Below are 25,361 nucleotides of genomic sequence, written 5' to 3' on the forward strand. Positions count from 1 at the left end.
TGTCTGGCAGTGGGCACAGGTGCTTGGCAGACGCAGCCGCCCCCCGCCCCCACTGCCTGCGGGGAACTGTCCCCTGAAAGCCACAGGGAGCCCGGCCGAGGGCCCTCTGCCCGTCCAGCCGACACCTGTTATTTGCGTGTGGCGATGGGGATCTGGGTGCCACCCCCCAGGGCGCAGCAGGCCGGCGCCGAGACGCCCAGATAGGCCTGTCCAGACGGGGAGGCAGGGCCCGAGGGCTGGAGGCGCCGCAGACCGAGGGCCCGGCAGGGTGTGGCTGGAGGTCGTGGCCTGCGTGTGACCCGGCCTGCACACACTCCCCACGCCTGGGGGGGCCCCCGGCAGCGCCTGCACGGCACCCTAGGGCGCCTGGCCCCGGCCGTCCGCTCCGATCCGGGATCTCGGAGGGTGGGGCACCCCGAGCCGACAGCGGCAGACGCGCCCCCGCGGGACTGCCCTGGCTCAGGGGCCAGTCGGCAGGGAGCCGATCCGGGTCTCGGCTCCTTAAGATAAGAGCTACCGGACGTGCCAGGATGTTTCGGGGGTAGGTTTCGATTAATGATTTCCCAGGAATTTGTCCGCAATATCTAAATTTTCAAATTTCCGTGCAAAAGTTGTTCCTGATATCCTCTTGCTGCCGTTCGGCTGAGGATCCGAAGCAGGGTGGCCGCCGGCCCTGGGGTTGGGGAGCGGGACACCCGGGGCGTCGGTGTGCCACTCGGGGGCATCCGGGCACATGGAGAGGTGCGGGTCACCCCGAAGCCGTGCCCCTGTTTCTTTGATTTCGGCCCTTGTTGATCCTCTTTACGGTGTTTTTATCTTCTGTTTCCTTAACGTATATATTTATTATTCCTTTGCTTCTCAGTTCTTTGGGGTTGTTGCTCATCTAATCTTTCAAGATGTGTGCTTAGCTCATTCATTTACAGATTTTCTTTACAAAAAAAAATTTTTTTTTTTTATTTTAACGGGACACCTGGGTGTCTCCGTCGGTTGAGTGTCCGACTCCTGGTTTCAGCTCAGGATGTGATCTTGCCGTCGTGGGATCAGGTCGGGCTCGGTGCAGAGTCTGCCTCAGATTCTCTCTCCATCTTCCCGTCTCTCCCTCGGCACACCCCCGTGCACGCTTACCCGCCCCCCACCGTCTCTCAAATACAAAAATTTTGAGATAATAATTTTCATTAGTGTCCAGTTCAAACTGTGTCCAAATTTCCCTTGTGATTTTATCCATGGGCTATCCAGAGGTATAAATAGCCTAATTTCCAAACATACAGAGATTTGTAAATCGTTTTTCTTTTCTTTTTTTTTTTTAAGATTTTTATTTTATTTATTTATTCATGAGAGACACAGAGAGAGGCGGAGACACAGGCAGAGGGAGAAGCAGGCTCCTTGCAGGGACTTGATCCCGGGCCTCCAGGATCATGCCCTGGGCTGCAGGCGGCGCTAAACCGCTGAGCCCCCCGGGCTGCCCTGTAAATCGTTTTTCTACGCCTCGTTTGCCAATATTGGGCTCAGAGGTTTTGTTTGGAATGTCTTAGAGCAGAAAAGCCCATTAGCACCCACAGGGAGGCAGGGAGGTGAGTGGGCATGTGGCCTGGCCTCGGGGGGCGGGGAGCTCCACGCTGGAAATAGACATTTGGAGTGTGGGCGTGTGGGTAACCGGGTGAGTGTGCACAGAAAGAGGAGATGGAGCACGCCCACACTTCGAGATGGGAGACGCAAGAGGGAACCAGCCAAGGAGACCAAGACGGGTGGCCAGTGAGGTGAGAACAGCTGAGGCAGGTGGCATCAGGACGCGAGTGTTTCAGGAGGAGATGGTGACCCAAATGCTGCCAACACATCCAGGAAGAGGGAGACCCTGGACCACTGGGCTTGGCAACATGGAGGTCGTGGGTGACCTTGACTCCAAGGATACCTCAAGGCGCAGGAAGGAGCAACGCCTTTTTTCTTTAAAGAGGGATATAAATTTAAACAGTTTGGTCCACTAAGAATGGTCCAAAAGAGAGAAAAATCACTGATACGTAAGGAAGAGGGAAGGCTTGCTGGAGGAATGTGTGAGGCACGTGACAGAGGATGAGGTGGGTTGGGTTGGGTTGGGTTGGGTTGGATCAGATGGGAAGGATGGAATGGGATGGGATGGGATGGATGGGATGTCTTGATGTGGCACGGCACAGGGTATGATACAATGGGACGAGTGGACAGATGGAAGACAGTGAAGGTTGGCGAACTTTTTCTGGAAAGGGCCAATAATTAATATTCCGGGCTCTGCAAACCGTGAAGTCTCTGTAGCAACCACTCCACTCTGTTGCTGCAGCACGAAGGCAGCCATGGACAATACGGAAACAAATGGGTATAACTATTCTCCAACAAAACCTTATTTACGAACACGCGGCACGCTGGAACAAGCTGCAGTTCGCCGAAGTGTAGATCCGAGGATGGATGAATAAAGGGATATGCAGGTTGGTGGGTGGAGGGGCTCCCTGGGGGCGGGGGCAGCCCCGGGTGGGGCTGCGGTAGATCGGAGAGCGGATGGAAAGACATTGCCCACAAGGGTGGGGGAAGGAGTCGATCCCATAGTCAAAGAACTGGCCTCTGAGAGAAAAAAAAAAGAATCAGTGATTTATTTTCCCCTTTGGGTTGAAGTGCTATTGCAGGCGTCCAGAAACACGCAGAACACCCTAAGTGTGCAGCGTAACCGAGCGGCTGGCGCCACGTCTCAGAATCCAGAAGCCGCCCCCCGACATAGGCTGGTCTTGCCTGTTCCTAAAGATACATTCGTGTGGGCGCGTGTACAGCGTGTGCCCGTGTGTGTGTACAGCGTGTGCCCGTGTGCACCACTCCCTGAGCATGGCTCCGCCCGTGCAATGCCCCCGGAAGGCAGCCCGCGGTGGCCTCTTGCTCGCTCCGCCGCGGCGCAGGGGTGCACCGTGTGCACATCCCTCGCTCTCTATCTGTTGTACAAACAGCCATTTGCGGAGTCTCCCCCGCGGCCCCGTGTGACGCCGCCCACGAGCACTCGGCCCGGATCCGCGGGGGCCCCATAAATCCCCTTTGTCGGGGGCCTGCGCCCACGTGGAAAGGCCGGGCCGCGGGTTCCGTGTGCCGGGCCTGGCCGATGCCGCTGAGCGGCTCCCGAAGGGCGCGACCCCGGGGACGCGGGCGCCTGTGTAGCCCTGCCGGCCCCGCAGCCCCTCGGCGACTGCATCCTGCCCTGACGGCGGGCGCACCGCGGGGCTGCGTCGGGATCCGCCACTTATTTACCTGGTGACCATGTGGCATTCCGGCATTTTTTTAAAGATCTGACTCACTCACCTGAGGGAGAGCGTGCACTCGTGCACGGGCGAGGGGCGGGCGGCGGAGAGGGAGAGAGAATCTCAAGCGGACTCCGCGCTGTGCACAGAGCCCGATGCAGAGCCCGATCCCTCGGCCCCGAGGCCACGACCTGAGCTGACACCGGGAGTCAGACGCTCCCCCGACTGAGCCGCGCAGGCGCCCCTACATTGCAGTGTATTTATGGGGCCCTCACATCTATCCTCTCTGTGAAGCGTCTGCTCTCAAATGTCCATTTTCTGTTATCGAAGTATTAATAGGAACTTGGGTCACCGGAAGCGAGTGCCTTACTGGGTGAACCCCCCCACCCCGTATCTGCCGCGAGCGGCCCTCCCGCTCCTGCAGTGGCATCTCTTGACGCACAGAAGCTCATGATTCTCCTAAAGCACAACTGATCGATTCTTTTCTCTCTTACGTCAGCGATCCTGGCGTGCTGAGAAACACGCTTAGCCCACTCCAGAGTCACGAACACGTTCCTCTACATTTATTTTAAAGGCCTTCTTGTTTGGGGCGCCTGGGGGCGCCGGGCGGTCAGGGAAGCGCCCAACTCTTGGTTTCAGCCCAGGTCGTGATCTCAGGGTCGTGGGATCGAGACCCACGTGGAGCTCCCTGTTGGGTGCTCAGCGGAGTCCACTTGGGACTCCCTCTCCTTAGCCCCCTGCCCCTCACCCCCTAAAACCAATCAATTAATCAATCAATCAATATTCAGAAAATATTTGAAACTAAAAGCTTTCTTGTTTCTTGATCTGAATACCCAGTGGCCCTCCCCCCACTCCCGCATTGAAAAGCCCTGACCACCCGTGTCACCTTTGTCACGCAGCAGCGTGTGTGCACGCCTGTGCACGGTGCCTGCATGTGCGGGGTCACAGGTACACCCCCCCGCTGGTCCCGGGCCCGTACCCCAGCACCTGGCTGGCTGAGCTGCTGCAGGCCCGGGACGCGGCCCCCCGCGAGCCTACGCCCGCCCTCCAGCTTTATTCTTCATGGTCACCTTCATCCTTCTGACTCTTCATTTACAAATGGATTTTAGAATCAGTTTTCAATTTCTACAAAAGGAAAACTCCGCCAGATTGGGTTGGACTGGGATTTCATGGGATGTAGCTAAGGCGAGGAGATCGGCCATCTCCGGGACGTGGGGTCTCTTCTACTTCGTGGACACGAGCAACGTCTTGTTTGATGAAGCGCTTGTTCTGTGTTTTTAGATTTTGCTCCGCGTGGTTGTCAATGAACAGGTCTTGCACGTGCTCAGTTATTACACTTGCTCCTGGACACCTGACGTGAGCCGCTGCTGTCGCTCTGTAAATGGTAGCCGCGGGGAGCTGGCCCGCCGGCCCACGGCCACCACCAGCTCCTCCTCCGGGGGCCCCTCCTGGAGGGCCAATCCCGCATCGCTGCCTTTGCGCGTGCCCCGGGAGGTCCCCCAGGAGAAGGGAAGGCCTCGTGCTGGAATCTCTGTCACCAAAGAGATTAAACACCTTGCCAGAGTGGGGGCCCCTGAGAGTGGAGGGGGGGACAGGGGAGGTCCCGGGGGAGGAGGGCAGGGTGTGGGCACAGACCCCGAGCAGCAGGGAGGGCAGCGAGGTGCCCCAGTTCCGGACCCGGCTCTGTCACCGACTGTGCCTCAGTATCCTCATCTGTATCAGGGCGTGAGACGGGTCCCCGGGGCCAGAACCTGCAGGGTCCCCCCACGGGACAGGAGCTGGGGTGGTCTGAGGGCATCGTCACGCCGCGGTCACTTGCCGAGGGCCGAGCCCCGTGCCGTTCCCATGCAAGCCAGGGACAGCGGCGCCAGCCCATCTCCGAACCTTCCCCCCCCCGCGGGCCTTGCTGCGGCCAAGGTCACATCACACCTGGTCAGACGGAGCAGCCGCGCTAATCAGGTGGCCCCCACCCCCTCCTCATTCAGAACCTCGCTCGCCCCGCTGCCACCCCGGGGTCCGAGGGGACCGTGGCTGCACAGCCGTCAAGGGGGCAGGCGATCAAGGCCCTCGCCCTGTCCTCTCCTGCCTTGCTCCCCACCTTCCCTGTGGCCTCGTCCCCCGGCCCCACACAGACTGACGACCCACCCCGCTGCCGCTGTTGCCCCCGCCTGAACACCTGACCTGTGCCTCCTCTGGCTGTGGGACTCCTCATCCTTCGAGGCCACCTGGCCTGGCCTGGCTCTGGGAAGTCTGTGCGGCCCTGGGGACACAGGAGCAAGCATGGTCAACAGGCCCCCCGGTGATTTCCGCGTTAGGCTAGGTTTCCCGTCGTTCCCATAGTGACCTGCGCCAAGCACTGACCATGCTGGGGGCTCGGGCAGGGGCACAGAGACAAGTGACCACGTGTGCCCCTCGCTCCCAAACGCCCGTTCAGTGCCTGGCCCGGATCTCCCACCCATTATGAGGTGAGGACCACACTGACACCCGTAGGAAGCATGACCCTGCTCCCGGGGTGGGGGGACTCCCAGGGCCCCCGAGGCTCACAAACGCACAGAAACCTACACCGGGCAGCGCCCAGGCACAGCACGTAGGGCCAGGTGTTACCCCGACACAGAGAAGCTCTTTCCTGAGGACGCGGAGCCTGGCAGGCACCCCCCACCCGGCCTGCGTCCTCTGTGCGGCGGGTCACGCCACGGAAAAGTGGCCAGTGGACGTCTGGTAGCCGGACTTGGCTGCGGCCCAGGCCTCGGATGTGTTCTCCGAGCTGTGCCCACTCCTGGCGGCGGCCGGCCTCCAAGGAGGAGGCAGGAGGCCGGGCACAGAGGCCGGAGGCAGGGGCTGGGCTCTCTGTCCCCTGCCACCAGCCTGGGCTCCGGGAAGTGCCAGCCTCACCCGGGAGGGCACCTGAGGCCAGCGTGCCCTGGGGAGGCGCGGGGCCCACGGGCGGGTGGGTCGTGCCTCTCGTGAGCGCCCGAGCCGGGGTGAGCCTCGTCACCCATGGGGTGCAGGGGAAACCCGCCCTCTCGGGACAAGTGTGCAACAAGTGTGCTAAGCGATCCCCAGGGCGCGTGCCCTGCGGGGCCACCGGCAGCCACACGGCGGCACTGTGGGAGCTTGGCTCGGGGCTGCCACTGGGCTCAGGGGTCGGGGCCACCCAAGGGTGCGGGCAGCCGCGTCCTCCCCGCCCCCGAAGGCGCCAGGCTCCCCTAGGCCCATCCTCTGCGCCCGTCGCGGGCTGTCCCCCAGCCCCGGCCCGGGCCGCCCGCACGGCCTGGGGAGCCACTCGGGGTCGCCGCAAGGGCAGGTTGGGAGGTCGCCCCGCGTGAGTGGGCTCGGACCCGCAAGGCCGTGGCCGGGGCTCTGGGATGCCCCCTCCCGTCTCACAGGAGGCCCCGGGTCGGGCGGCGCCCAGGTCGTGGCAGGACGGGGCCCAGCCCGAGCCTCCTCCGGACCCGCCTGCGCGCCCAGGCTCCCCGGGGTGCGCCCCGACCCGCACCCGCCGCTCCTGGCCCCGCCCCTCCTGGCTCGGCCCCGCCCCCAGGCTCGGCCCCGCCCCTCCAGGCCCCGCCCCTCTCGGCTCGGCCCCGCCCCCAGGCTCGGCCCCGCCCCTCCAGGCCCCGCCCATCCAGGCCCCGCCCCCTCTCGGCTCGGCCCCGCCCTCCAGGCCCCGCCCCCAGGCTCGGCCCCGCCCATCCAGGCCCCGCCCATCCAGGCCCCGCCCATCCAGGCCCCGCCCCCTCTCGGCTCGGCCCCGCCCTCCAGGCCCCGCCCTCCAGGCCCCGCCCCCTCTCGGCTCGGCCCCGCCCTCCAGGCCCCGCCCTCCAGGCCCCGCCCCCTCTCGGCTCGGCCCCGCCCTCCAGGCCCCGCCCTCCAGGCCCCGCCCCCTCTCGGCTCGGCCCCGCCCTCCAGGCCCCGCCCCCTCTCGGCTCGGCCCCGCCCTCCAGGCCCCGCCCATCCAGGCCCCGCCCCCTCTCGGCTCGGCCCTCCCCTCCAGGCCCCGCCCCTCCCCTCCCGGGCCTGCCCCTCCTGCCCCTCCCTCCCCTCCTGACCCCGTCCTCCCCGTCCTCCCCGTCCCGCCCCTGCCCCAGGCCTCTCCGCCTCCCCTCCCGGGCCCTGCCCCTCCCCTCCGGGGCCTGCCCCTCCCTCCCCACCCTGCCCCTGCCCCTGCCCCAGGCCTCTCCCCCTCCCGCTCCCCCTCCCGGCCCTCCCCCTCCCGGGCCTTCCCCTCCTGACCCCGCCCTCCCCGTCCCGCCCCTGCCCCAGGCCTCGCCCCCTCTCCTCCCGGCCCCTGCCCCTCCCCTCCAGGGCCTGCCCCTCCCTCCCCACCCTGCCCTGCCCCTGCCCCTGCCCCAGGCCTCTCCCCCTTCCCCTCCCGCCCCTGCCCCTTCCCCGCCCTCGACACCGCCCCGTCCCTCCCCCCCCCCCCCGTGCCCCCCGCCGCGCCCCTCGGCTCCAGCTGGGCCGCGGCCCATCGCAGGCACCGGCCACAGCTGGAACCCATTACGCCCCCAGCGCCTCCTGGGACGTCTCGGCTAATAAGTGACCCTCTGTAAATGTTAGGAATGAGTCAAGTTTATGCCGCTGCTGCCCTTCCCGTCAGCGGGTGGCGCCTGGGATGCCCGAGGGAGCGCGGAGGGTGGGGGAGCGCGCAGGGCAGAGTCGGTGCGGCCAGGCCCAGGGAGTTCATTGCTCCTGCGCGGGCCTGGCCTACCCGGCTGAGCCTCAGTTTCCCCACGTGCGAATCTGGGTGGAGGTGAACATGGCCCCCGCCCCCCTCGGGCTGCCCTTCCTGGGGGGGGACAGGAGAGGAGGCTGATGGTCTTGGCATCCGGCTCGCTCGGCCCAGAGAGCATAGGGGGCACCGGCTCCCCTCCCCCCAGGCAGGCTGCTCCCACCCCAGTAACCCCAGGGGTCACCTGGGGGTGCTGGGTGAAGGCTCCTCCCGGAGGCCCCCCACTTTCTCAAATTGAAACATCCCCGTGCCAAGTCGGGCTCCAGCCTGTGAAGGGCCGGTCCGGGCCGGCCAGGACCAGGTTCCACACCAGGGGGCAGCGGAAGTCAGCCCAGGCGTCTGCTCAGCGGCGGTCCGGCAACTGGGCTGCTGCCGGGATCCGTCCGAGTGCGGCCTTACTGGGTGCCACGCGGAGCCCAGGTCTCGGGGTGACCCCCGGCTGTCTGGTCCGCGTGGAGCATGCCTTGTGCCCAGGGAGAATTGGGGACAGCGTGTGCAGGGGACGCCAGGCTGGGGTCTCGGGAAGAGGGAACAGAGAGGGCGCCGGCAGTGGGGTGGGCACAGCAGGGGCACACCCAGGAGGCCAGGGCCGAGGGCCACAGCCGGGTGCAGGGCCCTCCAGGGAGAGCTGAGAGGAAATCAGAGGAGGGAGGCGACAGGAGGCCACTCAGGGGTCACTCGGCAGGATCCTGGGCTGGGAGGGGGCTTGGGGGGCCCCGGGGGGTAGACCCTCCACAGGCAGGGGGAGTCTGACCACACGGTGATGGATTTCAGAAGTTTGAGATTGGGGGACCATGATAGGAGAACCCGGTTTGCAGCCCCGGAGAGCCCCCGGGGGCAGACATCTGTCTCCAGGACCCCAGGGAAGCATCGGTGACCCTGTCACCCCAAGCCCTCTCACGCCCAGATGCTCCACAGGCCCCGAGGGTCCTTGCCCTAGCCGGCACCACAATTACACCCAGCAGAAGGGCCCTGCCCGGGCCGGGGTCTGGAGGGCGCCCCCGCCCTCCCCCAGCTCTGCCCGCCTCATGGCGCACCGAATCCCCAGGGCCTCCCAACACCGGTGTCCGGGAATTGGGCCCCTGGGGCTTCCCGGCCGCTGCCAGGCCCTGCTCTGGCCCAGCCAGGAGGGAGGGCTGCCCTCGCCATCCTCCCACAGCCCCTCCCTTGGGTCCTGCCCTGTCCTCTCGTGCCCTTGCTGCTGGGCAGGACGAAGGCCCCAGCACCCGGCCACGTCCTAAAGGGAGGTCCTAGGTCCCTGCAAGTTGCCAGTCCCCCCCAGCAGCCCCACCGGGAGAGTGGGGAGACTGTGCTGCGGGTGGTCCCGTGGAGCAGAGCAAGGGCACCGCCCCCCGGTGCCCCTGGACAGGCCCCCCGTGAACACCGGCCCGGCCCCCGCAGAGCTCCCAGGGTGTCATCCCACTCTACAGGCACAGACCCCAGGCAGCGTCGGGCGACACCCTCGGGCAGTCCTCTCAGGGCCCTTGGCTGCGGCGGGGGTGTGCAGCCCCCACTAAGCCCATGAGCTCGGGGCGGCTGCCACCCCCCAGTGTCTCTGGATGGCTGTTTTGCAGAGGCTGGAGGACACCGTCTTGAGCCCCATGGCCAGCAGGGAGGATCGGGCGCTGACCGTTCGCGGGGAAGGCTGCCGGGCTTCGCCTACTCCTGTGCCCGCCCGAATCCGCGAGATCGTGGCCGGCAGCCTGGGGGACGAGCCACACCAAGGTGACGGGAGGTGGCGGGGTGACGATGGGGGGGGTGGGCAACAGGGGAACCGCAGAGCCAGCAGCTGCAGTCGAGCCTCAGTGCTCTCCACCCCCCACCCCTGCAGCGTCCCCCTCGGGCGGCTGGCCCCTCCTGGGCTGTCATCTTGCAGGGTGACGGGCCGAGAACCACGCCCTCCCACGGGGTCCCCACGGGGGTCACACATCCATCCCCGCAGCACGCTTCCCACTAGGCCGCAAGGACTGTCCAGCGCGGCATTCGTGTGTGGGACACATTGGTGACCGTCTCGACTTCCAACGTATTTATTTTCCGTTAGAGGAGTGAAAATCCCGAAGGGCGACGCTGAGGAAGCGCAGACCCTGAGCGGGCCCCCCACCCCTCCCGGCCTCTGACCACAGCACGCAGGCCCCCTGGGTCCCTGCAGCAGGGCCACCCGGCCGCTCGGCCACGAGGCCCCCGCTGTGCCTGTGACTGTGTGGGTCCCGAGGCCCCCGTGCAGAGTAAGGGTCTGTGGCCTCCCGAGGGACCCATCGCTCTCCGGGCGCGTGTGAAGGGGGAGGAAAGCCCGCCGTGCGCTCAGGAAAGCAGCTCAGGGGGATCCCTGGGTGGCTCAGCGGTTTGGCGCCTGCCTTTGGCCCAGGGCGTGATCCTGGAGACCCAGGATCGAGTCCCACGTTGGGCTCCCTGCATGGAGCCTGCTTCTCCCTCTGCCTGTGTCTCTGCCTCTCTCTCTCTCTCTCTCTGTGACTATCATGAATAAATAAACAAAATCTTTAAAAAAAAAAAAAAAAAAAAAAAAGGAAAGCAGCTCAGATGAGACCGGTTACCCTGCATCAGCAGGTCTTGGTGCCTAGTGGGGGCCGGGGGCACCCGTGTCCAGGCCTCTCCCCCGCCCTCTGCTCTAACTGCTTTGGGGCCGTGTTGGGGTCAAGGATGCTTGAGACGTAGGGCCCCAGGAGCGGGAGGGAGGCCTGGAGCGAGACGTCCAGGACCCCACGCCAGGGTCTCCTGGGTCAGGTCGGGGATGCTCCCGGAAGGTCGGGGCCGACCGCGGAGGGAGCCCAGGGACCCGCCCGCATCCCACCGTGGGGACGTGGGGACGGCGCGGTGGCCCAGGCGGTGCGGGCTGACCCTGGTGCTCCCCCTGCAGGGGTGCGGGAGCCGCTGGGCGCCTCGGCCCGCCTGCAGGAGGAGAACGAGCTCCTGCAGCAGGAGCTGTGCCGGCTGGAGAGCCTGCTGGCCCAGGCGGGCGCTGAGCACGACGAGCTGGCCAGCAGGTGCCACACGGCCAGCGAGCGGGTAAGCGGTGCCCGGGGCGCGGGGCCAGCAGAAGGGCGGTCCGGGAGGCCGGGGGTCAGACGGTGGCACTGAGGACGCAGCCTGACGGTCCCCTCAGCCTCCGCACAGCTGAATCCCCAGCCAGGCTGGAGGCGGGAGGGTGCGCGCAGGACGGGTGCCCAGGCCCCCCCACGACGAAGGCCCCGGTCTCCCAGCCCAGCCGGAGCACTGCCTTGTGTCCTGGCTGCCGGGGGCTTGCTGGGGCAGCTGGTGAGCCCCGAGCCCTCGGCCCCAGCGCCCCACCTTTGGGGTCTGCCCAGGAACCGGCCTGCGCCCTCGGCTCCGCCCCTGCCTCCACCTTTCCCTGACAGCCAGGCCGGCTGTGACTTCAGAGGACAGCTGTGACCCCGGGTCCTCAATCCTTGGTCCCCTGGGCACCCCCAACGCCTCCAGCCACAGCAAGAGACCATGTGGCTATGAAGTGTGGAGACGGGGACACCGAGGCAGAAAGGCGAGGACACCTGCCAGACCAGAGCCCGGCATGCCCGGCCCCAGGGTGGGGTGCCCGCGCCCCTGCGGCGTCTGGCCCACCTGGCCCCGCTGTCCCCAGAGCCCTCCGTGCCCTCCGAGGCAGAGCCGCTGCCCCCACGCCAGATGAGGACACGCTGGCCCGGGGCTGAGCTGCCCCAGGCTGCCCCCTGTTCCCCGGGATGTCCGGGGCTTCCGGGAGAGGTGGCACCAGCGGCCCCCAGACCCAACGCCCGCTCTCCCTGCTGCCCCCACCCCGGCGAGCCCCTCGGGGCAACACCACGACGAGGGGCGTCCTCGGCCCCATCAGGGCCAGGAGCCCAGGGGGCACCCGCCCGCCAGCCCGGGCTGTCTGCGGCCTCGGCCCAGTCGTGGGGGTGGGGGGCCTTCCTAGCACAGGGTGGGGAGATGTTGGGAATCCGTGGCGGGAATAGAAGCCAGAAATCCTGCGGACACATTAGTAAGCCTCATGAGTCAGAACTGAACTCCCAGACCCCGCAGCCCGGCGCACATGTCCGGCTCCCGAGGGCGTCCCCCACCCCCCACCCTGTGCAGGCGCCAGAAGGGGCAAGGCCTCCCCCCGTGACCCCCGAGCAGATGGCCGGGAGGGGGTGACCTCTGTGCGGCACGTCCACTGGGTGGGCACCCCGGCCCCTGCCCTGGCCTCGGCTGTCTCCATCCTGGGGCCCGCAGGCTCTCCTGACTTCCCGCGTCCCAGCCCCCCCCCACCCGCCAGTTGGGCCCGAGTTCCCCTCCCCAGACACCCCAGGTGCTCCGGGGTGCAGGTCTGGGGGCCGCCCAGCACCTCCCGTCCTCCTGGAGCTCCAGGCTGCCCACCTCTCAGGCTCCAGCAGGGAGGCGGGGAGGAAGGACGCGGCCCTGAGGCAGGCCTGGTGCAGCTCCATGACACCCCCCCCCGCCCCCAGGCCTGCCCCGGGCGGAAGCCCACCTGCCGGACGGGAACTGGGGGGCAGCGGGAGGAGTGGGACCCCATGCTCACTCTCACTCGGGCAGGGCGACCCCAGGCCTGCTCAGTCCTGGTGAACCGGCCCGGGGGCCCCTCCGCAGCCAGCCAGGCACGGGGCGCGGGGTCAGCGCGTGAAGGCCTGGCCGCTGCCCCTTGGTGTGCGGGGGCCCTGGTGGGCCCTGGGACGGCTGGCTAGTGGGCCACCGTCCTCTCCAGCTGCAGGCCCGTCTGGAGACCACCGAGGCCCGGTTGCGGAGGTCGGAGCTGGAGCACAGCGTGGACCTGGAGGAGGCCCTGGGCCGTTTGGAGGCCGCCGAGCAGAGGTGAGTGTGGGCGGCTGCAGGGAGCTCGGCCGCACCCTCAGAGGCAGCAGATGCCCTCGCCCCGGGGCCTCCTCCCAACTTGCCTGTAAGGCTGGGTTGGCCGCGGGCTTCAGAGGCAGGGGAAGAAGTGGGCAGAGCAGGGCGGGGACGGGGACCACCGGGGTGGGCCTGAGGGGGCTGCAGGTCCCACGGGTCTGAGGGTCTCACCCACCCTGCCCTCCACCCCGACGCCTGCGGGTGCCCTGGCCGGTGCTGCAGGCGGGTCCCCTGGGCTGACCGTGGGCCTCGGGAGCGCAGCCAGTCCTGGGGTGCCCACGGGTGCTGCCCTCGACCCCACTCATTCACGCGCTGGCCCCGCCTCCTCTGGCTTCAGGCCGCTCTGATTTCCCGGTCAGGGGCTCGTCTGCCACCACTGGCAGGCGTGGGTCACGCCCGAGCACGCCCAGTGGTGCCCCCGGCTCTCCAGAAGGAGCCCCTGGGCCCCGGGCTCCGGGCGCCATCCCTGGGAGGGAAGGGCACGCGTCCACACTGCAGGGAGGGCAGCCAGGAGGCGCTGAGCCCCTGAGCTCGGCTGCGTCCAGACCTGGGGGAGGTTGGTGCGTTGGCGGAACGCTTCCCGTTACTTGCTTCATCCTCGGGGACTCCGGAAAAGAAGCAAAGTGCTGACGAGCATTCGGAAAACCGGTTTTCACAAACAGCCGGGGGGGGGGGGGGGTCGTAACCCAAGAGGAGGCGATGCCCAGGTTGCAAAGAGGAGCGGAGCAGGTCCCTGCTGGGAGGGAGGGCCGGCTCTCGGAGGGAGGCTCCCTGGGGAGAGGACCCCGCGGTCGCAGGGGGCTGCCTGCTCGAGGGCACGCCCGACCCCCTCCGCCGCGGGCACTCCCTCCGCAGGCGCCCCTCAGCTCCCAGCGCTGCCCGTCCGGCCCCCCACCTGGCGCCTGGGCCGGAGCCGGTCACGCGTGAGGGGCACGGCCAGGAAGGCTCAGCATGGGAGGAGCAGGGTGCCGGGGCTCCTCGGGTACCGGGCCCAGTTTGGGGAGCCGTGGGGGGCCCGTTGCAGGCGGTCAGTGCCCCCTGGGGCCAGCTTGGGGCCCTCACGGCTGAGCGGGGCCGGCTGGGCCGGGGAAGCTCCGGGCTCCGGGCTCGGCTCCGAGGGGCGTCCAGGGAGAAGCCCCCAGGCCAGGCCGCGGTGCCGTGTGCCGCCCAGGAGCTCTGGACTGGCGCAGGTGAACAGCCTGCTGCGGCAACAGCTGGAGCACCTGAGGAGGGCCAACGACGGGCTGGCCGAGGAGCTGGCCAGGACGGCCGACGGCGTGCTCCACCTCCGGAGCCAGCTGGAGCTGAGGGAGGCGCAGCGCGGGACCGGGACACAGGTGCTTGCCCGCGTTGGCCCGCGGCGGCTCGTGGCGGGGGGTCGGCCGGGGGGCCGGGAGGCTCAAGTGGCTCCGCGGCGGTCCCTGCTGGGGGGCAAGGCCGCTGACCTCCTGCCACGCCGGGCTCCCCATCGGCTGGGCCCAGCAGCCTGCGGGGGCGGGGGACGCCGGGGAGGGAGACCCTCCCTCGAGGAACGGCAGGCGGGACCAGACCCGCGCAGGGCCCCGCGCCTCAGACAGCAGCAGGCCCCTGGAGGCCGGGCCCTGGTCAGACCCCGGGGGCACACGTTGCTCCAGGCCCCCCCACCCCCGGCTTCCCTGGTCAGTGTTCTGATCCCAGGCCTCGGCCTCGGGGGGGTCACTGGGGACAAGACCTGCTGTGAGCTGGGGGGATGCTTGAGCCGGACGACGCCCCGCTCCCTGCCCCGCCTGCTCCGGGTCGTCCCGCCGCCACGCTCGTGGCCACTGAGTGAGCGAGGCGTCCCCGTCTGCTCCGACCCGTCCTTGGACGGGGGCCCTGGAAGGGCGGCGACCTGAGGCAGGGCCGGCCTCCGCGGCTGCAGCGGCCCTCGCGGGGCAGGTGTCGCTGCCTCCCCACGGTCCTCTGCAGGTGCCCCTGGCGGGATGCGCCCCGACACCGCCTGAGAACGGCGCTTCGGGTGAAAGCGGGGCTGCGGTGGGCCAGCGTGCCCGGGCCTCAGGCGGACCCCCCCCCCCAGGCGAGCCCGCCTCACGGGGCCACCGCGGCACCTCCCACCCAGCGTCAGGCCAGCTGGCTGGGCCCCCACGGGCCTGGGGCGCAGCCGCCGCACGGGAGGTCTTGACCCCTGTGCCCAGGCCCCTGCGGCTGCGGTTCCATAGGAGGCTGGGGGCCTCCTGCTGCGTGGCCTCCAGATGGAGGGTCCTGCCCTTACCCACGTCCCGCAGAGGCCTGTGGTCATCATCGCAGGTGGTGGCCAGGCAGGGGCAGGTTAGAGGCAGCCCCGCATCCCTGCCACCCCCGCCTCTGTGACCTGGGGGGACCCGGACGCCCTGGGGGGCAGGTCCCGAGTTCAGCCCGGCGGTGGTTCGTCCAGGGTCTCTGTTTCCCCCTTGGCCTTGAAAGGAGGTCTCACTGGTCGGCAGGTGCTCCCTCTCGGTCCCTGAGAGACTCTCCCTGCGCTCTGGCCCCCCCACCGCTGCGAGAAGCGGGCGCCCCGGGCCTCTGAGGTAGTCCGGCCTCCCACCCGGTGGCTTCAGGATCCCGGCTCCCGCCTCGCGGTCCCGCAGTTCCCCTGGGACGCGTCTCTGTGCAGATTTCCTTCTCTTTATCCTGCTTCGGATTCAGCAGGACGCTGTGCCTTGGCGACCTTCGAGGGTAGGCCTCATGTCCCCGAGCTCTCCGACCCCGCGCAGGCCAGCTGCTCTGAGGACGCCCTCGGGCTTCTGCGCCGGCACGTCCGTCCTCCCTTTGTCACCCGGCCCGTATTCTAGAGCTCGGCTCCCAGCGCACCTGCCTGGTCAGCACGTCCGCCTCTGGAGTCCGCGTGGTTAAACCCACCCGCTTTGGCTAAGATCCCAAGTGTCGGGTCTCTCGTGTTTAAGGACTGTGGCTGAGGCTTCCCCGAATATCCGGCTCTTACCCTGGACGTGCACGCGTCTCGTTGCTTGCTGACGCATCTTAGAAACGGCCACGTCCCCCGCTGCGCCGGATGTCGCGACGTCTCGCGTTGTCTGAGGTCCGATCGTGCTGTTTGTGCAGGCTCTTGACCGCGGTGCCCTGTTCCCTTGTGTCGTCAGTGATTTGCCTTGAATTTTAAACCAAGAGCGGCTTATTTTTCTTGCAACTTGGTGCTCGTTCTTTGAAACCCGGAAGGGATGCGGTCTCTTCCAGAAAGGATTTTCCTTTGCTTTGGCAGGTGCGCGGGGGCGGCTCTGACCGTCTTTGGGGCCACATTGGAGTACGTTTCCAGCCTGAGCATTTTTTTTTCAAGCCACCCAGGTGATGTGAATTCAGGCTGAAAACTGTGTACAGGCGGCCTTGTGGCCCTACGCCCCCAGGGAGGAGGCTGCTGTCAGAACCCCGCAGACGGGGCTTTGTGTTCCGCTAACATTAGCTGCTCACGGTTCTGGAGGCGGGAATCGCAGGATCAAGGCGTGCGACCACTCACCACGGGCCAGGGCGGCTTCCCGGCCCGGACAGCATCTTGGAACTACAGCCGCAGGCGGCGGACGGGCGAGGGGGCTCGCGGGCACCCTCATAAGGGCGCTAAGCCCATCACCAGGGTGGAGCCTGACACCCACCTCCACACCCCGTCCAGCAGGGATTAGGTTTCACCGTTGAACCCAAGGGGCCACCTCGGAGGTTCCTCCTTACACTGCCCTGCAGGCAGGGCTGCGCGTGTGCGTGTGCGCGTGCTCATGTGGGCGCGTGTCCGCTCACTCACCTGGACGGCCCCCCTTGGACGGCAGCTTCGAGATCTGGCTCGCGAGTGTGGGCAGACGCGCCGTCTGGACGGGCCCCAGGCTTTCCTCGCTGTCCCCTGACCCCCGCGGTCCAGGAGACCATGTTCCCGTTGCTCGGTTTGGCAACAGGCTGCCTGCGTCCCTCCGGAGTCCCTGACCCCAGCGTCCGGGCCGGAGTGCCCCCCGGCGCATCAGCCTCGCGTCCCAGAAGTCGTCTGGTCTGGAATCTTCCGCAGTTCATGGCGGTTGTCGGGCAGGGCGGCCCAGGCGTGTGCAGGTCTAATCCCTGCTCCTGGAGGATCACCCTGGGGGCCGGGGCACAGTGAGGCCCGACAGAGGGGCGTCGCCTACACACGTGGGCTCAGTGCGGGGACCTCAGATGCGGGTCAGGACCCAGGGGCTCGGCAAAGGCTTCGTGGAGGAGGAGGAGCAGGGGGACGTGAGGGCCTCCGTCGGCAGCGGCATCAGAGAGGCGCCCAGAGCGGGCCGGGAGGGCAGAGGGGTAGCTACGGGGCGGCCCGGGGCCCGCGCTGAGCCCCTGGGGGGCAGGGAGATCCGCACTCGGGACACAGCCAGTGCAGGGCCCAGGACAGGGGTAGAGACCCGGGAGCCCTGGGCTTCAGCCCGGTCCCTGAACGGCGGCCAGTGCCAGCCCTTCCCGCCCGCCCTCCACGCCCCGCCTGTCGCCTGTCTCGGAGGGCGGCTTCCCCACCTTCCCCTCCATGCGCTCCAAGGGCTACAGGCCGGGTCCCTGGCACCTGCGAGGACCCGGCCCCACCGGACACGCCAGGGGCTCCCCCAGAGGAAGAGCTGGGAGGGCGCGAAGCCTGTCCCCTGTGCTGCAGGGGGGTGGGGGGAGGCGGTTGCAGAGGGCCGCACAGGTGCCTCCCGCCCCAGCAGGGAGACCAGGCGGGTGAGTCCTGGTTCCGGGCAGGAGCTGGATGCGGTCGCCTCCCCAGGTCGTCGGGGGCGGGGGGCGCTGCCCCCAGGAAGCAGGGCCCCCGGGGTGCTGGGTCTGCTCCCCGCGGGGGGCGCCCACCTGGAAGAGGGCGTTGAGGGGTGGGTGCGGGGGTCCCAGGGCTCCAGCCGCCTCCCTGGCCCGAGGCAGACTCGCCCTCTCGCTTTCAGAGCCAGCGTCCCCGCGACGGGGGGGCCCAGGACCTCCTCCTTCTGTGGAGACGGGCGACTGCGCTCCGGGCACAGCTGGCCGAACTGCGCGCAGCCACGGACAGGTGACGGCCGGGGACCCGCGTGGGGGAGACGGGCGCCTGGACGGGGCCTGAGGCTCAGCGGCGGTGCTGACTCGCCTCCCAGGGGGCTCGCGGACATGCGAGCGGAGGCGGCCAGGACGGCCCGGCGCCTGCGCACAGCCTGCCTCAGCCTCGACTGCCACCTGCGGCTGTCGGCCCGCGGCGAGCCCGGCGCCCCGGAGCAGCAGGCCCTGCAGGCTTCGCGGCTGGAGCGGCAGCTCCGGGACAAGGTGCGGGAGATGCTCCAGCTGCAGGGCCGCTGGGACGCCGAGAAGGTGGCGCTCCGGGCCAGGTGGGTGCGGCGGCCGGCGGGGGCGGGAGGGAGGACGAGGCCGAGGGCCGGGCGCCTCCCAGCCCCTCCCAGCTCCCAGCGGCCGCGGTTCCCAGACACGCACGGGCCCTGCGTACAGCTGTACCGGAGGCCTCCGTGCTGCTGCCCATGCTCTTGATGGTGCCCCTGGCGGCACAGGACGGTCCCCAACGTGGCGGGCTCACGCGGCCCGAACCAACCCCGGAGGCCAGGCTAGGGCGCCCAAACCTTGAGGGTCTCAGCTGCGGCGGGCAGGCGTGGCCCGTGTCCTCGTGGCCGGTCCCAGAAGCTGAATTCCCGGCCTCGCGGCACGTCCCTGCCGCGGTGGGCGCCCGCTCGGAGGCTGACCCACTTGAGAGGCTGAGGCAGGTGGGGGGCCCAGGTCTACGCCGGGTGCAGCTGAGACCGGGGCCCTCCTGGGGTCTGCGAGCCTCGGAGCGAGCGCGCGAGGTCCTGGACGCAGAGGACGTGTCCGTGGCTCAGACGTGAGGGCAGCTTCGTGGGCAGGGGGAGACAGCTCCCCAGGGAAGGCCGAGCCTGCTGCCCCCGGGCGCAGCTCCACAGGGGCGAGGATCGCCTGGCCACAGGCACCTGCCAGGCTGCGGGGAAGAAGGCCGCGCTGCCCTGGGGGGCCACTTGAGTCAAACAGACCCCAACACAGCCCCAAAGGGGCGAGGCAGGCGGGCCCAGGGGTGCCAGATGCAGGGGCAGTTCCCCGGGCCTGTGCGGAAGGTGCTGGAACCACAGCACGGGAGACCCAGGTGCCCCGGGGTCTTTGAGAAGGAGAGGGACGATGACATCACTTGGTGGCGGAGGTGGTCCCGGCGGAGGACGCAGCTGGGCTGAGGGCCCGGAGGACGGGCGCGGAGCCTCCGGGAGCCGCAGGCCATGACGCTGGAGAGCGGGGTTGGGGTCGGGGTGGGCCCGGGGCGCTGGACTCTGCTCCTGAGGCCATGGGGGCCACCGAAGGTCCTAGAGCGGGAGAGAGGCGTCTGGCCGGACGGGGCTGTCCACTGAGCCACGCCGCGGGGGGCCGGGAGCGGGCAGCGCTGGGCTGTTCTCTGCTCTGACGCCCCGACCGCCCTCCAGGCTCTCGGAGCAGACGCTGCTGGTGGAGAAGCTCACGGAGCAGAGCTCCAAGCACGAGAGCACCATCGCTTCCCTCAGGGCGGACCTCCAGGCCCGGGTGAGGGGCGGGCACGGGGCGGGCGCGGGGTGGGGGGCGGCCACCTGCCCTGCCCACTGAGGCCCTGCTGTGGCCACAGGAGTCCCCGCGCGGTGGAGACCAGAGGGCGGCGGGCGTCCTGGAGGAGGAAGCTGCGTCCCTGCGGCGCGTGTTGAGGAGAATCGCAGAGGTGCGGCCGCCTGGGGCTTCCTGTGGGACCGCAGGCACCTGCCAGGATCTGGAAGGTCCCGAGCTCGCGCCCCTCCACCCCGTCCTCTCTGCACCCCGTAGGTGGCCCAGGCAGACGCGGAGGGCCCGCTGCTGGCGACGAGCGGCAGCGCCGAGGCCGAGGAGGCCAGGGGCCAGCTGAGGAGGCCCGCGTGCTCTGCGTCCCCACCCCCGGCGCGCTCCCCAGACACCCCGGACACCCCGGAGGTGGCCCTGCAAGCCGTGCAGGCGGCCATCGAGCGGCGGCGGCGGCGGGAGCAGGTGGGCGGCCACGGCCCAGGACGGGAGGCAAAGCTGGCGGGTCCCGGGGCTGCGGGAGGAGTGGGGTCCCGTCCAAGGCCCGCCCAGGCCGGAGGGGCTCACGCCGCCTGCCCCCCTCGCCGCTCCCCCCCCCAGGAGCTGCGCCTGCAGCTGGAGTCGGCGGAGGCGCGGGCCGCCCGGCTCCGGGAGCAGCAGTCCGGGGACCGGCAGGAGCTGCAGGCGGCGCGGAGGCTCCTGCACGAGCTGCAGGCGCAGGCCCGGGAGGCACAGCAGCACCCCGCGTGCGGCGAGCTCCTGCGGAGGTGACCGGGGGCGCGCAGGGCAGAGGACAGAGCAGCTTCTGGCGAGGCCATGTGCCCCGGCCCCCTGCCCCCAGCCCCACGTTGACCCGCCTGCTCCGAGGCCCTGCCCCCCTGGGCCCACCTGGCTGCCGCCGCCCAGGACGCAGCCCCCCAAAGCCCTGGCTGAGCATGTGCCCTGCCCCCGGCCCCCGACTCCCGGGACTCCTCCCAGGGCTCCCACCATCCTTCAGGAACGGCCCCGAAGTCCCCCAAACACCCTTCTGGCCACATCCACGGGGCGGCCTGAGAGCCCTCCCGGGGCTACGGATCCCGTGGCAAGCGGCCAGGAGGCTTTCTGGATGCTTCCTGCACATGCTGCTGCCCCAGGGCCGGTGGCGGTGGGACCAGAAGCTCCCCTGCTCAGTGCTGAGCGAGGGGCCAGGAGACGGCCAGGAGGCCGCTTCCCCTCATCACCCCGGGGGTGGGGACTGTGGCTCCCTTGGGGAGGTGCCTTCTCGGGGTGACCTGACGGCGCCCTCGGTGCAGAGACAGGATGTCTGGGGAGACATGAACCCCACGCCCGCCCCGAGGGGCACCCAGGGAGGGACGGGAGCAGGGCTCAGGCTGGTGTGGGTTGCGGCCAGGGCTCCTAGCAGGGGCAGCCCTGGTTGGGGGGCCGGTGTGGCTGCTGGGGGCAAGCCGTGGCTCCGGGGACAGGTGGGCAGGCCTGGGTGGGACCCTCACGGGGGGGGGGGGGTGGGGGACCCAGGAGCGTTTGGGAGATGGAGGCTCCAGGACTCGGTGCTTCAGGGGCCTGAGGCTCGGATTCCCAGCTGGGGCGGCCGGCGGCTTTCGAGGGCCCGCGCCCCCCGTCGGGACCAGGCCGGTGGGACAGGCAGACGCGGAGGTGGGGACAGGTGCCGGGGAGGAGGGTCCGCCCATCAGGCTGTCCTGCGGGGACCGCGCGCTTGGCCGGCAGCGGGCAGAGGGCCGAGCAGAGGGAGCAGCGGGGAGCCCGACCCTGAGTGCCCTGGGGGCTCGAGGAAGCCTCGAGAGGAGCGCGCCTGGGCCCGGAGGCTGGGTGCCTCCCCGGGTGCACCCCCACGGCCGCCTGGCCCGTGCCCTCCCTGCCCTTCCGTGCTCCCGCCCAGGCCGAGGTGCAAGCCCATCCGGGGCGTGACCCGGTCCCGGGGCTCCCCAACCTCCGCCTCCCCTGCTCCCAGAGAGAGAAAAGGGCCCTGGAGCCGGCGGTGGAGGAGATGAGGAGGAAGGAGGCCCCGTCCAGGCAGAGAATGCGGAGCTGCAGGGGGGCGGCCTGCTGTGGGCGCAGCAGAGGGGAGGGCTGCAGGCCAGGTGCGGGGCTGGTCGCCGGGCTCCTGAGGGCAGCACAGGGTCCCCGTCACCCCGCCCACGGCCTGCCCCCCACAGGGGCAGAGGTGGACACGGGAACCTCCCTGCAGGGCCACCCACACTCCCCTGGGCTCCCCGGGCTCCCCGGCCCCCCGCCCCGCGGCCCCCGGCTTGCCCCGAGCTGACCGCACCCCCTCCCCTCTGGTTTCTGCACCTCAGTCGGGGGCGCCTGGAGCAGCTGGAGGAGAAGATCTCGGGGCTCAGGAGGGAGCTGGTGTCCGCCCAGGAGGCGCTGCACTTGGCCCAGCTGCAGAGGGACGTTGTGGAGAGCGAGAGGGAGGGTCTGCGCAGGGCCCTGGCCCGGGTACTGCTCCACGCCCGCTGCACCCCCGTCCCCGCTTGCCTGTCTCCTCGCCCCGGGGGCCCTCGGTCCATCCAGATTTCCCAGCACCACCAGCGGCCTCCTGGGGCCCCAGCTGCGGGCCCTGGCCCGTCCCCCACCGTCCCGGCCGCCAGCCACCCCTGCTTCTCCACGCCGGCTCCCTTGGTACCCTGTCACCCCTCCGGGCCGCAGCCTGGATGCCCAGGGGGCCGCCGTCCCCCTCAGAGGCCTCTCCACCCTGCCCCGCCCAGAGCGTCAGCTTGCACACCTCCACGACGTGGGGCTCACTCCCTCCCTGACACCCACAGCTCTGGCCTGCAGGAATCCGAGTATCCCCCGGCGTCCCCCTGGCGTCGCCCGTGGGGGTGACGGCCGCCCTGCCTCCCCGCCCTAGGCCGAGTCCAGCAACACTGACCTGGAACTGCTTGTGACCCGGCTGAAGTCAGAGGGAGTGGAGCAGAGGGACTACCCTGGCCAGGATGGCTGCGCTGACGGAGGGGCTGGCTGAGGACAGAAGCCACCTGAGCCACCTGGTCCTGCAGGTGAGGCTGGGCCCCTCACCTCCCACCTCTCCATCTCCTCCAATCCTGCACGGAGAGCAGGTGTGGCAGGAGGAGGCCGGGCAGGGGGTCAGCCCGCGGGACGGGGCGGGGTGGGGGGGAGCCTAGGTGCAGACCCCACCCCCCCCCACCCCCGGCAGCTGGAGCAGGAGCGGGACCAGCTGCGGGAGCAGCAGAAGGCGCTGGAGCAGGAGCAGGCGGGCGCGCGGGAGCGGCTGGCGCGGGCAGAGCAGCAGCTGGAGCAGGTGCAGGGGCAGGCGGCCCGCCTCCAGCAGCAGAGGGCCCAGCTGGAGCAGCAGGTGGGCCAGGTGAGGCGTGGAGGGCTCCCGCTGCCCCCGCGGGGCTGCCCCGCCTCTGTGGGTGCGGGTCACCGTTGGAGGTCCCGCCGGCGAAGGGAGGGTAGGACTGGGGGGATAGGCAGGGTCCCTGGGGCTGTCCCCAGCGCCCCCAGGGGACCCAAGGCCCCGCCCGTGACTGGCACACACTCGGGGTCGGGGGCTTCACTGCCTCCTCCGCCGCGGGGCTCCCTCCTCCCTGCCTGCTCCATCTGGGGGGGGCCTTCCAGGGGGTGACTCTGCGGGGCGGGCACTGCAGCGCTCTGCCTGCCTCCATTCGCGGCCCACGGGCCCTGTGCGCCTTGGGACTCCGCGTGGCGCCCTCCACTCTCTCCCGCGCTGGCCCATCCGTCCCGGCCGTCGTCTTCCTCCTCCTTTCACCGCAAGGTGATTCGCACTCGGGAGCCAGCGCGCGTTTCCGTGAGCAGTGACCATCGCGTGCACGGCGCGGCCAGCGCGGAGGAGACAGGGCCGGTCCCCTGGGCCACACGCTGGCTCCCCCGGGGCAGAGCTCCTGGTGGACGGAGCCGTGGAGTTGGAGTCTCGGCATCGTGGGTGGGAGTCGGGGCGGGCAGGCGGCAAGAGCTGGGGCTTGACGGCCTAGTAACGGTCCGCATCCGGATAAACCACACTGGCTCCCCCATGTCCCTGCTGCTGCACGTTTGGGTTCCGTCCACTTTGGGTTGTGATGCGCCAGACGGCCACAGACATCGGTGACCAAGGCGCACGAATGTACAGGGAGGCGGCCGTTTGGGAGGTGGCCGTGGAGCTTAGTAAGAAACCGCCCAGCGATTTTCCGGAGAGATTGTGCTATTTATCCCACCGGCAGCGCCCGGACGGGGCCTTGCAGCTGCTCCTCGGCCTTGTCAACACTCGACATCATCCACTTTTGCTTTTTAGCTGCTCTGTGTGTGCGGTCACATCCCGCTGTGGTTTTCCTCCGCCTTTCCTGGATCACAAACGATCTTGAGCGCACCGGAAATTTGTGGACCTTCTTTTCTTGTCAAGTGTTCAAATCTTTTGCCCATTTTTATTGTTGTTTTTTTTTTTTATTTTGTGGTTTGGTCGTGGGCGTGTAGGAATTCTGCACACACCTTGACCACAAGTGCTTCGTCAGGCGGATGTACTTGGAATGGTTTATTCACGTTGGTGACTTGCCTCTACGTTCTCTGCTTTTTTAAAGAGTATTTATTCATTTATTCATGAGAGACACAGAGAGAGGCAGAGACGCAGGCAGAGGGGGAAGCAGGCTCCCTGCGGGGAGCCCGATGTGGGACTCAATCCCGGGTCTCCAGGGTCACGGTCTGGGCCGCAGGCATATGCTCACCCGCTGAGCCACGCGGGCATCCCTCCCCGCACCGATTTTTAAAGACTGTCCGTTCTCCCTTGAGTCAACTCAGCGACTCGTTGAAAGCGAATTGAACATACACGCGCAGAGATGAGCACGGGTCAGATTGTCGGTCTGTGCAAATCCATCTGCTCATTCTTTCCCCCAAACCACACTGTCTTGGTTACCGGGCTTTCTTGCTCAGCCTTGAAATTAAGGAGCACGAGTTCTCCGACCTTATTCTTCTTTTTCAGAATGGTTTTGACAGTTGGAAATGTCGCACATTTCCGTGTACCCTGCGGGATCAGCTCATGAGTTTCTGTCCTCCCCGAAAAGCTGTCAGAACCTACTCAGTTGGGATCGTGTTGACGTTGTAGGTGGAATCCAGAGGCCTGGGCGCCTTGAGGTGTCCGCCCGTGAGGATGTGGCGTTTCTCTTCTTTACTCACTTCTCTCAGCTGTGGTTTGTTCTCCGTGTAGCTGTCTTGCTCATACTTGATTATCACACCCTGGGCCAGAGGCAGGCGCTAAACCGCTGAGCCACCCAGGGATCCCACACACGGATTTTCCAAGTACCTACTTGTCACCCATTTCTTATATAATTCCATTGAGGTCAGAAAACATACTGTAGGGGCATCCGGGGGGCTCAGTCGGTTAAGCATCTGCCTTCAGCTCAGATCACGATCTTGGGGTCCTGGGATTGAGCCCCACATGGAGCTCCTGCTCAGCAGGTAGCCTACTTCCTCCTCTCCTCCCTGCTTGTACTCTCTCTCTCTCTCTCTCTGGCTATCACTTTCTCTCTGAAATAAATAAATAAAATCTTTAAAATAAGAATAAAAGAAGAAAAAAGAAAAAAAAACATGCTCCATGCTACTTGAATGGCTCTAAAGGTACTGAGGCATGTTTTCGGCCCAGCCAGTCTTGCTGAGCATCCCATGCTCGTGTGAGAAGAGCGAGCACAGTGATACTGGTGGATGCAGGGTCGATAAATATCAATCACGTCAAATATTGTTCGAATATTCCATGTCCTCACTGTTTTTTGTTTGTTAGTTCATCTTATTTGTTTTACTTGGCTGGTTTTGTCTACTTGCTCTAACAATTCATGCTGGAAGGGCATTAAACTCTCTATCTGTGATTGCAGAATTATCCATTTCAAATTGTAGTCCTGTTTATTTTTGCCTCATAGTTTGAATTCCCGTTATTAGGCGCATACACGTTTAGTATTTTATGTCTTCATGATGCGCTGACTTTCTCCATCACTATGAAATGTCCCCTCTTATCTCCGCTGACACTCTTT

The 25,361-nt window shown here is 67.7% G+C and overlaps 1 protein-coding gene across 1 annotated transcript in view; it reads left to right on the plus strand.

Annotated features, from left to right (window-relative positions):
- Window positions 1–8,518: 8,518 nt before the first annotated feature.
- CROCC2 (ciliary rootlet coiled-coil, rootletin family member 2) overlaps window positions 8,519–25,361 on the plus strand; it is a 49,712-nt gene continuing 32,869 nt past the window's right edge. The window contains 14 exon segments of the mRNA XM_035716690.2: window positions 8,519–9,702; window positions 10,540–10,542; window positions 10,853–11,001; window positions 12,692–12,798; window positions 14,006–14,171; window positions 17,745–17,848; window positions 17,931–18,158; window positions 19,266–19,362; window positions 19,442–19,531; window positions 19,633–20,132; window positions 21,681–21,825; window positions 22,238–22,309; window positions 22,311–22,385; window positions 22,544–22,711. Of these exon segments, the coding sequence (XP_035572583.2) occupies window positions 9,537–9,702; window positions 10,540–10,542; window positions 10,853–11,001; window positions 12,692–12,798; window positions 14,006–14,171; window positions 17,745–17,848; window positions 17,931–18,158; window positions 19,266–19,362; window positions 19,442–19,531; window positions 19,633–20,132; window positions 21,681–21,825; window positions 22,238–22,309; window positions 22,311–22,385; window positions 22,544–22,711 (2,070 nt within the window). The 5' untranslated portion in view covers window positions 8,519–9,536.

The sequence above is a fragment of the Canis lupus genome, chromosome 25, assembly GCF_003254725.2.
Source record: "Canis lupus dingo isolate Sandy chromosome 25, ASM325472v2, whole genome shotgun sequence".
Lineage (NCBI taxonomy): Eukaryota > Metazoa > Chordata > Mammalia > Carnivora > Canidae > Canis > Canis lupus.